The sequence below is a fragment of the Triticum dicoccoides genome, chromosome 5A (assembly GCF_002162155.2).
Source record: "Triticum dicoccoides isolate Atlit2015 ecotype Zavitan chromosome 5A, WEW_v2.0, whole genome shotgun sequence".
NCBI lineage: Eukaryota > Viridiplantae > Streptophyta > Magnoliopsida > Poales > Poaceae > Triticum > Triticum dicoccoides.
Genome location: NC_041388.1, coordinates 694,638,034 through 694,656,627, shown reverse-complemented (window position 1 = coordinate 694,656,627; position 18,594 = coordinate 694,638,034). Strand labels below are relative to the sequence as shown.

At 43.2% G+C, this 18,594-nt stretch overlaps 1 protein-coding gene across 3 annotated transcripts; it reads right to left on the bottom strand.

The window, feature by feature from the left end:
• Window positions 1-1,187: 1,187 nt before the first annotated feature.
• On the bottom strand, window positions 1,188-14,272 carry LOC119304252 (stem 28 kDa glycoprotein-like). 3 transcript variants are annotated; one of them, XM_037581425.1, is made up of 3 exons: window positions 14,107-14,264; window positions 3,020-3,342; window positions 1,188-1,831 (listed from the first exon to the last, which is right to left on the bottom strand). In XM_037581425.1, the coding sequence occupies exons 1-3, from the start codon at window positions 14,224-14,226 to the stop codon at window positions 1,447-1,449; spliced, it is 828 nt and encodes a 275-aa protein (XP_037437322.1). In that variant the 5' UTR covers window positions 14,227-14,264; the 3' UTR covers window positions 1,188-1,446. The 3 variants fall into 3 exon arrangements, with proteins under 3 accessions (XP_037437322.1, XP_037437323.1, XP_037437321.1); XM_037581426.1 differs by lacking the exon at window positions 3,020-3,342 and having other exon boundaries at window positions 13,784-14,272; XM_037581424.1 differs by lacking the exons at window positions 1,188-1,831; window positions 3,020-3,342 and adding an exon at window positions 11,282-11,887 and having other exon boundaries at window positions 13,784-14,270.
• Between the last annotated feature and the right edge of the window lie 4,322 nt (window positions 14,273-18,594).

The window sequence follows — 18,594 nt, the reverse complement described above, 5'->3', positions numbered from 1 at the left end:
GACCTCTGAATTTGGCACTCCTTCTTTGGTATGCCAGGAACTCACAATGACATCAACGTGCTGCAGTGCTCTCCTGTCTTTGCCAAGCTTGTTGAAGGTCATTCTCCTCCGGTGAACTTCGAGATCAATGGGCGGCACTACAACAAGGGGTACTATCAAGCTGATGGCATCTATCCGAGATGGTCGACATTTGTGAAGACCATCTCAAACCCTGTGCCAGGAGGCAGGAACGCCTGGTTTACGAAGATTCAGGAGGCTTGCAGGAAGGATGTCGAGCGGGCATTTGGTGTGCTCCAATCTCGATTTGCTGTTGTCCGGTACCCCGCTCAGACTTTTTTGAAAGATCAAATGTGGGAGATCATGACTTGTTGTGTCATCTTGCACAACATGATCATCGAAAGCGAGCAAGAAGACCTAGTGTTTGACACTAAACCATACTACAGGCAAGGCCCTCTAGCCGAAGTTGATCACCTGCCAACCTGGACTGCCTACCTTAGTATGCGTTAGGAGATCTGAAACCCACAGGTGCATCATCAGTTGCAGCATGATCTGCTGGAGCACCTATGGAGGCTCAAGGGCGACGCCGGGTGCGACGTGTAATGAAATATGAGTTTTTATTTGTTGAACTATATAATTTGTATTGAACTATTTGTTGTTGTACTATTTTGTTGAACTATTTGATTTTTCTGTGATGAACTATGTGATAAAAAAATTATTTATGTTCATAATTCAACGCCGAGCCACGGCGAACCACGCCGAATATGTGCCTATTCTCGCCCATATGGGCCCTTTATTCGCCGAAAATTGACCGAAAAGTGGGCCAATTTCGGCGCCTGGGGGCGACGAATGGGCGCAAAACCGCCCCCAACGCCGATTGTATCGCCGGCTCGCCCCCAGAGAACGATTTATATGCGTTGGAGATGCTCTAATGTTCATGCATGTTGGACACCTGTTTAGACCACCATTCCTTGATTTCCTCTCCAGGCTTCACTGATGGGCGTCTGGTGACCGCCAACAATGATCCCTTCCTCGAACGGGTCAAAATTGACCCATTAATGAAGGGGTTAAAGCAAGTGCCATTCTTCAGTAGTGACACCAGATATGTGACAATATTATGTACCTCTGATATTAGTTGCACCATCAATAATATTTAGTAATATTACACCATCATCAATACAAGAGCAAAGTTTAAGAAGAACAACGCATCAAACAAGAATAGCCCATGAATTTCTCGCAAGAAGAAAAATAGTGGACCGTGGATCCATAGATTAAGCAACATGCAACTTCTCCATGAACACATCCTATAATGGCAATTAATCTCAAGTTCTCAACAATGGAAATGAACCAAGCAACAACTGGGGAGGGATTATTGACTAAACATGCATATAACTAAGAGCGTCCAGCTTATTCGAGAACTCAATGGCGGCATGCCCAAGCCGGAGTGGCCTAGCCGATGTAGTACATGGGGTCGGGCAGCTTGAAAGTGCGGGCGCCCTCAGGCGCGCCAAGGATGTCGCTCCATTGGTCGCCGATGTTACCAATGATGACGTACCCGGCATCCCGCAGCTTCTGCCTCTCGCCGGACTTGTAGGTCACTGCAGAGCCCTTGAAGCCGGGCTGCTTCAGCAGCAGGTTCATCCACCCGGAGATGCCCTGGCGGCGGAGGTTGGTGACGGTGATGGCCCTTTTGTCCTCGGTCCGGCCGGTGAGGAACACCGGCTTGACACCGACCGAGAGCAGCTTGTTGTACAGCCTCTTCGTCTCCGGCAGTGACGGCGCGCTCCCCTCCCGCACATATGCGTCGAAGCTCGTCGCGTTGAACGGTGTAGCTCTGCGCACGTATGTGTATATGAAGATAGATTAATGGCAGATTCAACCATATCAGCTAGTGTAGTACTCGTGCATACCAGTTAAAAAAAGTAATTATGCAATCCGAAACATGTACCTAAACCCAATGCTCTACGTAGTTGTGGACGAACGTGACTGATGATAAATAATGAAGTTGGCCATGTGGGGGTCTAAATTAATTAATTAATATCACACCGCGAGATCCAACTCCGACACTGTTTTTGTGGACCAAGAATAAGAGTCAAACTTACTCACAACTTGTATGTATTTAATCTCATCGTGCACCTCGCTCACCCTCCTTGTGACTCGTGAGAGTTCAGCTTATTTGTTGATTCCTTTGATAAAATAGTTTACCATTGCAGCGATCGACTGTACTGATCTTTTGAGTTGAGTAATGCATGTTTTACCCGGAAAAATAAGCCTTATTGCAGAGTTTCGGCTTTCAACACAAAAGGTTAGCTTCGTCACATGTGGTGAAGCAAAGATACTCAAACCCCTCGATTTGTTAGATATTCACATAATTATAAGTATTATCCGTCTAAACTCAACTTTGATAACATAATTATAGCTAGTAATCAGTTGATAATGACGGTTGAAAAATAAACCGTTCGATAAAGTAGCCACGTGGACAACAGGTACGGTTCTACTCGGGTAATCACATGCCCATCACATCACATCTTTATCTCTGACTCTAGTAGTAATGGTACTCCCTCCGTTTCAAAATGTAGTGTATATAGAATTTTTTGAAAAGTTAAACTTTACAAATTTTGACCAAATTTATAGAGCAAACTATTTATCTAGAATATCTGATATATAAAATATGAAACTACATCTCTTATGATGAGTATAATGATATATACGTTTGGCATTCCACGGGTAAGATGAGGTTTGACTTCTTAAAAAAATCTATATGCATTACATTATGAAAAGGATGGAGTATGTTTTGCTCTTGTTTTGTTGGCGGTCTCAATGACTGATTAATTGGATGTGACCGTAATGATGTCTAACATATGCATTTTTATTTCCACTTCTAGTTTCATTTGTTTTCCCACTTTCATTTAGTAGAGATCTTATGATACTGGTGCTTTCTAGCTAGTGAGTTGACTTTTTTTGAGAGAAGTGTGGTCAGAGTTTTACTTCATCTGAATGAAAAGTGTCTACGTAAACGTACCCGAAGCCGTGCTTGGCGTAGTAGGGGAGGTTGGAGAGGGTTGTCTCGTCAATGTCGAAGACCCACGCCTCCTTGCCGTTACCGGCGAGCTTGAGGGAGTCGACGTAGGCGATGGCCTGGTCGACGACGACCTTGGAGTCCCGGCGGTAGTGGCTGCCGAGCATGTAGTGGCCGACGTAGCCCTCGCAGCTGGCGGGCACCGTCTTCCAGTCCCGCACGTTGTGCGCCTCCACGCCCAGCACCCAGCTGTCGCACGCCACTCCGGCGTGCTTGCCGGAGCCCAGCAGCGGCCGCAGCGCATGGATCAGCGGCGCCACCACGGCCTCGTCCAGCGAGGTCGGCATGCGGATGTTGGCCTCCCACGCGCTGCAGGAGGCCACCAAGAGAGCCGCGGCGGCGAGGAGGAGTGTCGTCGTCGTAGCCATCGCCTTTTCTAGCGTGTGTAGTGGTGCTTCCCTTGCTGAGGTGCAAAGAGCGTGGGCTGGCTAGCTTGTTAAATAGGAAGGGAGGAGAAGGGAAGCTGCATCGATCGATCCTAGCTACACGGTGTGTGCGTGAGTGTGAGTTTGAGGCAAATTAACTGACAAAACAAAAGAGGGAGGGGGTTGGTGACATTGGCGGGTTCGCATTCCTCACAGCGTGGGACACGCGCGTGCGTTGGGGCGATATTTTGATTGGAGGAGAGTATCCTCGACCGACGGGGATAGGATACATGTGATGTGATCCGATCTTGATGCGGTTAGTCTAATAATTCAGTTAATTATACTTCCCCCATCTCATAATGTAGTGTGTATAGATTTTTCAAAAAATCAAACATTATAAACTTTGAATTTGTTTATAGGTAAAATGTGAACATTTAAAATACCAAATGCATATCATCGAAAAATCATCACTTATATTTTCACATATAAATACTTTTCTTGTCAAAGTTTGTCCGGTTTAACTTTTCAAAAAATCTACACGCACTACATTATGGAAAGAATGGAGTAGCAGGGAAATATCCCTTGGTTCCTGATTGTATCTACACCCTATATGAGGAAAAATAAAAAATCATAAAATAATTCAGAAGGTTTTTTAGAATAAACTTGACTTTCTTTTGCACTAGTATACAAATTTTCGTGAATAAAAGATCGGCGTTCAGTCCAGAGCAAAAAAGATCTTTGCTATTATAGGTCACTATGATAGATATTAGGTATTCTAGATGTAGGCGGTTTTTTCAATAAACTTGGTAAAAGTTCGTAAAACTTGATTTAAAAAAGAAAAACCATATGCACTAAATTATGGAATTGAAGGAGTGTAGTTTAGCCACAGTGATTGTAATGTTGGCTGAGTGCGTAGCCCATTTGGGATAAACGATAATGTGGCCAAGTGAATGTCAGATACTCAGATACTAGTGGATATACTCCTTAATTACTATGATTAGTACTAATCTGCATGGTTCTATATACCCCGGCCAATGGCCATCATTCCATGCAGGACCAAAACAACGATCCAACGTAACATGCAAAGTCACCGCTGCAGCTGCAAACGGTGGTCAAGTGGATCAGACAGCGGTGCCTAAACCCAATATATGCTCACGTGCATGAGCAGCACTAGTTGTCGACAGCGAGACTGGTGATAAACTGATTCGCCAAGTGGAGGGTATAAACTACTCCATCTATAAACTAATATAAGACGTTTTAGATCACTAAATTAGTGATTGAAAACATCTTATATTAGTTTACTGAGGGGGTAATAGATATCACACAGCGAGATCCTACTCCGACATCACATCGTCATTGACCACATCACTATTTTGTTGGACCAAAATGGATGCCAAACTTACTATAGGAGTACACTATGGCCAATACTGTTTGATTTGCAGGATTAAAAAATACAGAAAGAGAAAATACATAGGATTGCATTTGTTATGACCGTATGAATCCTATATGGTTTTGATTGGTTTGATTGTTTCACAAGAAAAACAAATGATTTTTCCAAGATGTTTGATTAGATGCTAAAATTTCTCTGAAATGTAGTACAAGGGAATCATTAGGAAAAATTCCTTTAGAATTCAATCATACAAACCGAACAACCAATGTAGGAAAAAAATCTTAAGGATCACAATCCTTCAAATTTCTATGAAAATCCTTTGAATCAAAGAGGCCTCTAATTTTGGAACCCCACTATTTTGGAGTAGTTCTAATATTTAACTTCATCGTCCACCTCACTCACCCTCCTTTGTTTTTTTTATAACTCACCCACTCTCTTAGTCCCTTTGTGACTCCTGAGTGAGCATACGTTGTGTGCAGCAGCTCACCTTTGTGGATTCCCCTGGTAAATAATATATCAACCATTGCAGCTTTATTGCACAGTTTGGGCTTGAACAAAAGGTTGACTTTGTCATCATTGTTTTTTTTTTCGAAAAGGGCAAAAAGGGGGGACTTCCCGGCCTCTGCATCAGAACGATGCATACGGCCACGTTTATATATAAATAAAGAAGTTCCACAAGGTCTTATAGTCTGAAAACAAAATAACGGCAAGCTCACAAAGAGCCACAACGCCAAGAAACAAAAGGCCCAAAAGCCACAACCGGCTGGCATAACAAAGATAGGTAAACTAATTGTCTATCCTATTACATGACCGCCATTCAAACCGGTTGAAGATATCCCGCGCTACCATCTCCCACCGGACAGATCCAGTAACCAAACGCTCCCTGGCCTCCGTCGGAGTGAGTAACGACCACATACGAAATCAGCGCAGTAGCTCGGAACAAAACCTGCAAAAAATGAATATTTGTTGTTCTGTTAAAAGCCAAATCATTTCTGCAATTTCAAATTGCCCACAACAAAGCACATACTCCTACACGAATATGTCTAGCTGTTTCGGACTCTATCCGAACAAGCCATGTTCCAAATAACATACTGACTGAATTCAGAGGAGTAATGTTAAAGGCAATATGCACCGTGTGCCACAAAACTCTTGCCAACCGGCAGTTAAAAAAGAGGTGCTTGATAGTTTCGTCCCGATCACAAAAACTTCACCTAGTAGATCCTGTCCAGTTGCGCTTAACCAAATTATCCCTTGTTAAAATGACTTGTTTATGTACAAACCATATAAACATTTTATTTTTCAAAGGAACTTTGACTTTCCAAACCTCTTTGAAACTAGGAATGACACTAGAGTTAATGACATCGATATACATCGACTTAACTGTGAACTCTCCAGACCTAGTGAGCTTCCAACACAACTAAACGGGCTGATGAGATAGCTGAACCTCCATCAATCTACTCACCAAATGAAGCCATGCTTCCCACCGGTCACCAACAAGCGCCCTCCTAAACTGAATATTGAGGGGAATGGACAGCATAATCGTTGCAACAAGAGCATCACGACATTGAACAATACGATATAGGGACGGATACTGAAGCGCCAACGCCGTTTCACCAAGCCAGGTATCCTCCCAGAAGCGAGTGGTGTTTCCATTACCGACTATAAACTTTGTTCTATTAAAGAAGACAGCTTTGACTCTCATAAGCCCCTTCCAAAACGGCGAGTCCGTCGGTCTCACTGTCGGCTGGGACAACGTCTTGGACTGCAGATACTTACTACGGAGAATCTGCGCCCACGTGGCATCAGTCTCAACTGATAGTTTTATACAGCCACTTACTGAGAAGACATCTGTTCTTGACTTCAAGATTCTCGATACCAAGGCCCCCCTGGTCCTTTGGTTGACAGATGATATCCCATTTGGCGAGTCAGTATTTTCTCTTTAGTTCATCGCTCTGCCAGAAGAACCGGGATCGATAGAAGTCCAGCCTTTTCCTAACACCAACTGGGACTTCAAAGAAAGATAAGAGAAACATAGGCATACTCGTGAGCACCGAATTAATAAGAATCAGTCGGCATCCATATGACATGAGTTTTCCCTTCCAGCAACTCAGTTTCTTCTCAAACCGATCCTCGATGCACTTCCATTCTCTGTTTGTCAGCTTACGATGGTGAATGGGTATACCTAAGTACGTGAAAGGTAATGCCCCCAATTCGCATCCAAACAATTGCCTATAGGCCTCTTGTTCCTCATTGGCTCTACCAAAGCAGAACAACTCGCTTTTATGAAAATTGATCTTCAATCCGGTCAATTGTTCAAATAAGCATAACACCAGCTTCATATTTATCGCTTTTGCCAAGTCGTTCTCCATAAAGATGATTGTATCATCAGCGTACTGTAAGATGGACACACTACCATCAACTAGATGAGGCACCAAGCCACCCACCTGACCGGCCTCATTTGCCCTTCCTATTAGAATTGCCAACATGTCAACCACAATGTTGAACAGAATAGGAGACATTGGATCACCTTGTCTCAGGCCCTTGTGTGTCTGGAAATAATGACCTATGTCGTCATTCACTTTAATTCCAACACTCCCTTTTTGCGTGAAAGATTCTACCTAGCGTCGCCAAGCTTCATCAAAACCCTTCATGTGTAAGGCCTATTGAAGGAAAGGCCATTTGAATTTATCATACGCTTTCTCGAAATCCACCTTGAAAACAACTCTATCTCATTTTTTCATGTGAATCTCATGGAGCGTTTCATGAAGGACCACGACCCCTTTGAGGATGTTCCTGTCCGGCATAAAAGCAGTTTGGGTAGGCTGCACCACATCATGCGCAATCTGTGTGAGCCTATTAGTCCCGACCTTGATAAAAATTTGGAAACTAACATTAAGAAGACAGATGGGCCTGAATTGCTCAATTCTCACAGCCTCTATTTTCTTAGGAAGCAGGGTTATCGTTCCAAAATTCAGTTGAAAAAGCTGAAGCTGTCCAGAGAATAGATCATTGAACAAAGGCAACAGACCCCCCTTAATAATATGCCAACACTTCTTATAAAATTCAGCCGGAAATCCATCCGGGCCAGGAGCCTTATTATTTTTCATCTGCGATATGGCCTCAAACACTTCTTTCTCAGTAAAAGGAGCAGCCAAAATATCATTCTCCACTGCAGTTAGTTGAGGAACATTCTCAATCCTGAACTCATCCAGAGACACACAGTTATCCTCTGGAGCAAAGTTATTCGAACCACTCGATTAGTTAGATGCCATATGAGGCAAGTGATAAGTTGTTCAATTTTGTTTTCTCGCACATGCTTGTATACTTTTATGTTTCTTTTTCTATTCATGAAGTGTAGATTCACTTTAAATTTCATAGGACAGGGTATGATTTACTTTAGATTACAAAGCATTAGTTCATTTGTCGCATTACAAATACAAGGTTCTGAAAAAAGGACGAAGTTCTACACAACTAGTTTATCTAAGGAATAGTGTTGTAGCATGTAACCATGCACAAGATGTTCCGACTTCTGACATCCTCATACATACATTCTGTTGAGATTTTTTTTTAAACACATGTAATGTAACTTCATTCGTACTCATAACAATTACAAATACACTTATTTTGACCTAAGATCCAAGAAAACACAAAGTAATTCATGTCACTAAGAATTACAATGAAATCTCTTGTAAACACATTCTTCGCGGTATCAATCTCAGCTCGAAGAAATACACCAAAGATTTCAGTAAAGATGTTGTAATTAGACTGGAGCAACGATGTTGTCACTCTTTCACCCGCACGACCATTGGCAATAATGGTTTTTGAAAGCGTCTTGAGTCACCCATCTAAAAAATGGAAAGCCTTGATCAATGAATGTACTTGGGGCGAGGATGATCCCCTAGAAGTGCAGGTCATCAAATCGCTTATATCTTCACTATGGCGTCGATAAAATATTTCACCTCCAGAAAGAACCAAACCAACAAAATAAATCTTGATACGGCAACATAAACTCATCAGATCCGAATACTCGAATCTGCGACAGAAAACTCTCTAACCTCTTGGCACACTAACAAAAGAACGAGAGGAAATTTATTCTCACAAAACTATGAAGATCACTTGACGTTGATGAAGAACATAGAGGTCTAAACTGGCAATTACGTTTTTTGGTTATTAGCAATCTTGTTTTCTTGAAGAGTGAGTACATAATATTCTATCGAGTGTTTTTTATAGTTTCATAGTGTTTTGATGAAAATGCAAAAAACATGCAAGTGTATGATATTCTTTTGCGATGTAATTTTAAGTGATATATTACTGAGAGCTGAACACGCTCAAACACTCCATGTCAAGACACGAATCACGTCGTACAAAGATGGCCGAGAAAAAGGTAAGCAGAGACCCTCTCTAGAGTGGGCTGATGTAGAGGGATGTGACAACTGTGCTAGCTCTGAACCTTTTTAAAAACGCAGGCAAACTATTTGTATCATTTCATTAATTAAGGGAGAGTTAGAACAAGGGCAACCAAAAACAAAGACAGGCCAACAACGAAACGCTAAATTAATAGAATGGGGTACTCTTCCGACATAATGTTTCTCAAATCCTTTGCTCCAGCCTTGACCAATGTTGCCGCCTCATTTTTAATCTTTGCAAGGATAATTGTTGGCAGCGCTGAAATACCTTGGAATACACACACATCTGCTCCGTTCCAAATCGTCCAAGTAACTATCATAGTGAGGCTTAACTTTTCGTGCTTCCCATAGCCTTTCTCACTTGGTTGCCTCTGCAATCTCACGCGATGGGCATTTGGTGACCCGCCAACGACGACCCCTTCCTCGAACGGGTCAAAATGGGCCCATTAATGGAGGGGGTCAAAAAAGGGTCATTCTTTAGTAGTGACACCATATATGTGATAATATTACATGTACCTCTGATATTAGTCGTACCATCAATAATATTTGGGGAAAAATGCACCATCGAAAGTACAAGATCCAAGACAAGAAGAAGATGTTCACGAGTATGCCGATGTTCCTCTTGTCTTTCTTTAAAGTCCCCGTAATGGTATGGAAAATGTTAGATTTCTATCGTTCACGATTCTTTTGGCAATGTGATGAGATAAAGAGAGCCTTACTAAGTGGGATATCATCTATAGACTGAAGGACTAGGGTGGGCTCGAACTTAGAGGTAAAGAATAGATGCCTGCTCAGTAAATGGTTGTACAAACTTTCTGTTGAGACTGAAGGCACGTGAGTATAGATTTTGCATAATAAGTACCTACAATCTGAGACCTTGGCCGAGGTTTCCGTTAGACCCCAATGATTCACCTTTCTCGAAGGGGTTAATGTGAATGAAAGCGGCTTTCTTTCATAGGACTAAATTCATCATTGGAAACGGTAATTCGAGTAGATTCTGGGAGGATACGTGGTTAGAGGAGGCGCCTCTAGCCACACAATATTCATCTTTGTATAATATTGTATAGCGTAAGGAGTCTTATGTTGCTACACTATTACAATCTAATCCTCTAAACATTCAATTCCGACGATCTTTAGTAGGAGAGCGATGGGACGCATGGCTACATCTGGTGCGGAGGTTGTTGGACGTTCACCTCTCTGATGAGCCAGATACTATTCACTGAAGATTAACTACGAACAGAATCTTCTCAGTTAAATCTATGTATGTAGACCTAATTGACTCTGGTCTGATTCTGAAATGCATACTTGGAAGATTAAAGTGTCGTTAAGAATCAAAGTCTTCTTGTGGTTTGTTCACAAGGAGGTGATTCTGACTAAGGATAACTTGGCAAAGTGTAGTTTGGACGGTAGTCAATGATGCTGCTTTTGTGATCAAGATGAAACTATTAAACACCTCTTTCTCGATTGTCCGCTGCCAAACTATTATGACGTTCAATTCATATAGCCTTTAATATCACCCCTCCAAATAGTATTCGCAAGTTATTCGGGACGTTCCTAAATGAAGTAGAGCCAAATACTGTGAGGCATATTCGGATAGGAGTATGTGCATTACTTTGGGCTATATGGAACTGCAGAAATGATATGTATTTTCACAGACAAACTCGTATAAAATTTTTGCAGGTTATTTACAGGGCCAGTACTTGGATCTGTACGTGGTCCTTTCACTCCTACAAAAGCCAGTGAGCCTTCGGTTACTGGGTGTACCCGATGGGAGATGATAGCTCGGGATATTTACAACCGGTTTGGATAACAGTCTAGTAATAGGCTACGCGTTTAGTCATCTCATCCTATTTTCGCCGATTGAGACAACTTTTACCTTGTTTCTTTACTTTTTTTTAGCTCCAAGCGAACTTGTACTAGACCACGGACCTTTCAGATACTTTGCTTAACAAAGGGGTTGCATGCAACATTCGGATGCAGACACCGGAGTAATCCTCCTTTTCTAAAAACAGTTAAGAAGAAGAACACAACAATAGCCCATGGATTTCTCGCAAAACAAAACAGTGGACCATGGATCCATTGATTAAATAACATGCAACTTCTCCACAAACACGTTCATAATAGCAATTAATCTCAAGTTCTCAACAATGGAAATGAACGAAGCAACAACTGGGGAGGGATTATTGGCAAAACATGAATATACCTAAGAGCATGGAGCTTATTGGATTGAGAAATCAATAGCGGCATGCCCGAGCCGGAGGCAGCCTAGCCGATGTAGTACATGGGATCTGGCAGCTTGAAAGTGCGGGCGCCCTCAGGCGCGCCGAGGATGTCACTCCACTGGTCGCCGATATTGCCGACGATGACGTACCCGGCGTCCTGCAGCTTCTGCCTCTCGCCGGACTTGTAGGTCACCGCGGAGCCCTTGAAGCCGGGTTGCTTCAGCAGCAGGTTCATCCACCCGGAGATGCCCTGGCGGCGGAGATTGGTGACGGTGATGGCCCTCTGGTCCTCGGTCCGGCCGGTGAGGAACACTGGCTTGATACCGACCGAGCGCAGCTTGTTGTACAACCGCTTCGTCTCTGGCAGCGCCGGGGCGCTCCCCTCCCGCACGTACGCGTTGAAGCTCGTCGCGTTGAACGGTGTAGCCCTGCACTCACATGTGTATGAAGATATATTAATGGCAGATTCAACTACATCAGCTGCTAGCAATTATGCATACCGAAGAAACATAGTGTGCGACCTAGATTGTAGTCCAAGTGGATGAGCGGTAACTAAACCCAATGCTCTGCATCTGTACGTAAGGCACGTGCATGAGCAGTACTGATGTAGTTGTGGACTAACGAGACTGATGATAAATTAAGTTGGCCATGTGGAGCGTATAAATCAATGTATGACACGGCGTGGTCCTACTCCAGCATCATCACGCTACTGTTTTGTTGGACCAAGAACGAACGCCAAACACAATCACTAGTTGTGGTATTTAATCTCATCGTGCACAGCTTTGTTGATTCCTTTGATAAATTAGGTCTACCGTTTGCAGCGTTATTGCAAAGTTTCAGCTTTCAACACAAAAGGTTAGCTTTCTCATGATTAGTTAGATATGTTGTGATAAGCTGTTCATCCTACTTTTCTCGGACGCGCTTGTATGCTTTTATGTTTCCTTTTTCTAGCCGTTCAGTGTAGATCTGCTTTAAATTTCTTAGGGCAAGGTATGATTTACTTTAAAATCGCGATGCACTGGCTCATTCATCACATTAAAAATATATACAATACACACAGCTACTTAATCATAGTTTCAAACTAAATCTTTCGCATCAACTTGGCTAGATATGATCTAGGCTTCTACTACGTTTCAAGTTAATTTCCATTTTGTTTCAAGAGAATCTTCTTAACTAAGGTAATAGTGTTCCAACTCAAAAGAAAAAAAAGCAGGAATAGTGTTGCAGCATATGTAAATATGCAGAAGATGTTCTGACTTCTTACATCCAGGGGTAGATTAACGAGCTGCTCTGTTCGTTAAGATCGTGCTCGTTAAGGCTCGGCTCGTTAAGCTCGGTAAGATTAACGAGCAAAAAACCCTGCTCGGTTCGGTTTGTTTGAAGCTCGTTAAGCTCGTGGGCGCTCGTTAACAGATTCTGATGTGATACAGTCTACATGATGAGTGTGTAGATGTGATTTTTAAGAAGGAAGATGGTCACTACAAAAGGAAATGCACTAGTTTGTTTCCTCCTATATAGATTAGATTGAATAGATAGGCTCAGGTGCTATAATAATTTTGTCACGTAAGATGAAATATGTGTTGTGTTGTTACTAACGAGCTCAGCGAGCTACTCGTGAAACTCGTTAGCTCGTTCATTAAGCTCGTTAAGCTTAACAAGCTGAAATTGATGATTGACTTTGTTCATTAAGAAGCCAGCCACGAGCATAACAAGCCGAACTATCGAGCGCTTACTAAGCTCGCGAGCTTTTGGTCCAGCCCTACTTACATCTTATAAAATATGTATTATCCATGTAAACTAAACTAAGCATAACATAGTTAGAAAGTATGGTTGATATGGATGCTTGAAAAAGAAACCGTCCGATAAAGTAGTTAGCCAAGTGGACAACAGATAAGGTCCTACTCCGGCCACCACATACACATGCACATCACAGCACACATCTCTAACTCTAACTCTACTACTAGTATAGTATGTTTCCCTCTTGTTTTAATTTGTTGACCATTCATAGGAGGGACATATATATGGTCCTGCTGGCCGTCTCTGTGACTGTGATTAATTTGAGGTGACCAGCAACATTTCTACATTTCCAGTTTTAGTCTCCCTTGTTTTTCCACTTTCATTCATTAGAGATCTTACGATGCCACATTGCCACATTGTTATTCTAGCTAGTCAATTGATTTTAATTAACGAGGTCTAGTCAGATTTTTAGTTTATAAGATGAGTGCAGCCAGGTCCCTGCTTAGATACACCTGCAATAGATAGCAAGTATAATGCACTACACATAGCATCAGTAGTGTGTATGTATACAATCGAGTAGTACGTACCCGAAGCCGTGCTTGGCGTAGTAGGGGAGGTTGGAGAGGGTGGTCTCGTCAATGTCGAAGACCCACACCTCCTTGCCGTTGCCGGCGAGCTTGAGGGAGTCGACGTAGGCGACGGCCTGGTCGATGACGATCTTGGAGTCGCGGCGGAAGTGGCTGCCGAGCATGTAGTGGCCGACGTAGCCCTCGCAGCTAGCGGGCACGGTCTTCCAGTCGCGCACGTTGTGCGCCTCCACGCCTAGCAGCCAGCTGTCGCACGCCACTCCGGCGTGCTTGCCGGAGCCCAGCAGCGGCCGCAGCGCGTGGATCAGCGGCGCCACCACGGCCTCGTCCACGTCCGCGGCCGAGGTCGGCATGCGGATGTTGACCTCCCACGCGCTGCATGAGGCCGCGAGGACAGCCGCGGCGACGAGGAGGAGCATCGTCGTCGTCCTAGCCATTGTCATTTCTATTGTGTGTTGGTGCTTAATGAGGTGCAAAGAGTGTGGGGTGGCTAGCTCGTTAAATAGGAAGGAGGAGAAGGGAAGCTGCATCGATCGATCCTAGCTACACGGTGTGTGCGTGAGTGTGGGGCTTTATGAGCGCCGCGCGATATAAAAACTGCTTTTAGTGCACGCAGACCCGGTTTGGAATCTCCAGCAGCCGCACAAAAAGCGCGCGCACGCTATAACTAATGCAGCGCGCGCATCAAAAAGGCATCGCGCGCAGCATATTTAGTGCGTCTGATTGCGCACGCTGCAAACTCTGGGCTGCTGCAGATGGGACCGCTTGATTGGGACCATTGGACTCGCGCGCGCAGCATATTTTGCAGCGCTTGTTGGAGCAAACGTCTTCTAGCGTCCTAAAAAAATTTACTTGCGCACTGTAAACCTGTTTTTTGGGCGCCGCGCATTGGGCGGCTGTTGAAGATGCTCTTAGGTAGATTAATTGACAAAACAAAAGAGGGAGGGGGTTGGTGTCATGCATACGATCATGATACCTTAGGGGTCGCTTTCAGAGCGTGGGACACGAGCGTCGTTGGGATAGGATCATAAGAGGAGAGTCGCCGACGCGAATAGGACCGATGTGATCCGATCTTGATGCGGTTAGTCCAATAATTCAGTTAATTATAGCATGCATCCGTACCATGCAGATCAGTTGTTCTGATTTACTTCATGCTACATTTTCGATGAAATGCAGTACAAGGAAATCCTTAGAATTTTTTTTCTATAGGATCCAATCTTACAAATCAAATAACCAATACAGAAAAATTTCTTAAGGGCCACAATCCTCCAATTTTTTAATGAAAATCCTCTTAACCAAAGAGGCCTATACTTTTGGTACTCTCCACTATTTTCGAGTATTTAATTTTTATGCAGCTCACTCACCCACCTTGTCTTTATTTAATAGCTCACCCACTCTCTTTGGTGAGAATGCATAGTGTGCAGCAGCTCAGCCTTGTGGATTCCTTGGAAAAAAAATAGATCTACCATTGCAGCTTTGTTACAGACTTTCGGTTTTCAACAAAAGGTCTACTTTGTCATGATTGTGGCCAAATAAAGTTATTCAGACCCCTCAATTAGTGAGATGACCTATGAATTGATAATTTGTTCATCATTTTTTTTCATACACGCTTGTATACTCTTATGTTTCTTTTTCTAGCCGCCACGTGTAAATTCACTTTTAATTTCTTAGGACGGGGTATGATTACTTTAAATCGCATTAGCTTGTTCATCACATGGTTTGCAGAAAAGGAGGAAGTTATGCCCAGCTAGATAATCTAAGGAATAGTGGTGTAGCATGTAACCGTGCACGAATTATTTGGACTTGTAACATCCTCATACATACCTTTTCTTTTGTGGAGATTCATAAAAAAGTATCACCAGTATAACTGACGATTACATTTTTTGGTTGTTCACAATTTTTGTCTTATTTCGCAGTGTTATATAATGTCTCATTGAGTTTCTCTATTGTTTCAAAGTCTACCATAATATTTCGTTGATTTCTTTATTGTTGCATTAAAGTGCACAAAACATGCAAGTGTGTGTTCTTTTTTTTGCAATGTAATTTTAAGTGATACGTTTTTCAGAGCTGAATGTTAAACCGTAAAACACTCCATGTTAAGACACTAATCACGTCGTATAAAAAGGCCCGAGAGAACACAGTAGCTGACGCTCTCTCTAGAGTGGGTTGGTGTAAATGGATGTTACAACTTTGCAAGCTACGAGCCTTTTTTTAGAAGGGAGGAAAACTATTTGTCTCGGTCCATTAATTAAGAGATATTTAGAACAACATCAACCGAAAAAATATAGGCTAACAACGAAAGGCTGAAATAATAGAATGGGGCTACTCTTCCAGCATAACTTTTCCCAAATCCTTTGCCTCGGCCTTGATCCATGTTGCCACCTTATTTTTAATCTATGTAAGGATGATGTTTTCCATGGTTGAAATACCTTGAAAGACATGCACATTTCTTTCGTTCCAAATCGTCCAATTAATAGCATAGTTATGGTTTCCATAGCCTTCCTCTTATGATTCTTGTTGGACACCTGTTTAGACCAACATTCTTTGATCGAGGACTCCACACTCCAGGATTTGGTCTCCAAAGAGACCAAGCCAGTCTCTAATCTAGCTCTGAACTCTATTGAAAAGTTACATACAATACATGTGCACACAACATGCAAGACACAAGAACGACGTCATAATCGTCAGTTCTACACTATCAGTGGACACAACCCATCATCTATGTGGGCGCTTGATTGCCTCTCCTGACCGGTGTTTGGTGGTCCGCCAATTATGATCCCTTCCTCCAACGGGCCAAAATGGGCCCATTAGTGGAGGGGTTCAAGATATATGTGATAATATTATGTACCTCTAATATTAGTTACATCATCAACAATGTTTAGTAGAAAAAGTACACCATCAACAGTACAAGATCCAAGTTAGGAAGAACAACAGATCTATAACAATAATATAGCCCATGGGTTTCTCGCAAAAAATAAGAGTGGACCATGGATACACAGATTAAGCAACATGCAGCTTTCCCGGAACATGTCTAATTCATAATAACTGATCTCAAGTTCTCAAAAATCAAAATTAATCAAGCAACAACAGGGTGCGCGCGGGGGCGATTATTGACGAAGCATGCATATGATTAAGAGCATGGAGTTTATTCATTTGTGGATCAGGACTGAGGAGCAATCAATGGTGTCAGGAAACAGCCTAGCCGATGTAGTACATGGGGTCGGGGAGCTTGAAGGTGCGGGCGCCCTCCGGCGTGCCGAGGATGTCGCTCCACTGATCGCCGATGTTGCCGACGATGACGAACCCAGCGTCCTGCAGCTTCTGCCTCTCGCCGGACTTGTAGGTCACCGCAGAGCCCTTGAAACCGGGCTGCTTCACCAGCAGGTTCATCCAGCCGGAGATCCCCATTGCTGACACACCAAAGAAGACCTTTTTTCAACAGCTCCAAGCCATGTTGGATTGCATGCCATGTGGGTGATGTGTTGCCTGCAAAAACAGTGTCCACTAGGGACCCATTAGGATAATACCCCGCTTTCAACACCATGGCACAAAGTGAGTCCGGCTTCGTGAGTAGGCGCCACGCTTGGCGAGCTAGCAAGGCTTGGTTGAAGATGCGAAAATCACGGAAGCCAAGCCCTCCTCTTCCTTTTGGTTCAATAATTTTGTCCCATGCCCTCCAATGTGTCTTTCTCTTACCATTCTTAGAACCCCACCAAAAGTTTCGCACTAGCCTTGTTAGGTCATCACACACCGATGCCGGTAACTTAAACACTCCCATGATATATGTGGGAATAGCCTGTGCCACAGATTTTATCATTGCTTCAATACCTGCTTGGGACAGGGAGTCTCCCCATGCCATGATCCTTTTAGTTAGACTAGCCTGTAGCATTTGGAATTTTCCTTTGTGCATACTACCATCTGGGGTCGGTAAGCCGAGGTACTTCCCCTCAAATTCCGAGTTTACTACCTGAAGCTCCTGCTTGATAGCTTGTTGCACCTCCACCGGGCAAGCCTCACCAAACTGAATAGAACATTTCTGTGGGTTAATAAGTTGTCCTGTAGCTTGCTCATAACTATTAATAACACCACGGATGTACTGGGCCTGCTCCAGGTTAGCTTTGAAGAACAATGATGTGTCATCCGCAAATAGAAGATGTGAAATACCGGGTGCTCTCGGGCATACCTTCAAAGCTTGTAGGTTATGATTTTCTATTCCTTGCCTCAGTAAAGCACTTAGTCCATCGGCGACAAATAGAAATAGAAACGGTGATAGGGGGTCTCCTTGCCGAAGCCCACGCGATGGTGCAAACGAATCTAAGGTGACTCCATTAAATTTCACAGAGTATCTCACCGAGGTCACATATGTCATAATCCACTGAACCCACTGGTGAGCGAAGCCTCGCTTTATCATCGTCTGCTCCAAGAAGACCCAATCCACTCGATTATAAGCCTTTGATAAATCCAACTTATAAGCACAGTAGCTGTTTTCTTGCTTTTTCTCGTATTGCATGAAATGGAGGCACTCAAACGCCAAGAGGGCATTATCCATGATCATCCGTCCTGGTACAAAGGCACTTTGTTGTGGAGAAATGATTTCATCCAAAATGGGTCTCAACCCATTCACCAGGCATTTTGCAACAACTTTGTAAATAACGTTACAGAGACTTATGGGCCTGAAATCAGAGACTCGGGTTGGATCATTTACTTTCGGAATAAGAACAATTATCTTATCATTTATCCCCTCTGGCATTACTCCTGTACGAAAAAAAATCTTTGACTACACATATGACTTCCTCCTTTAAAACCAACCG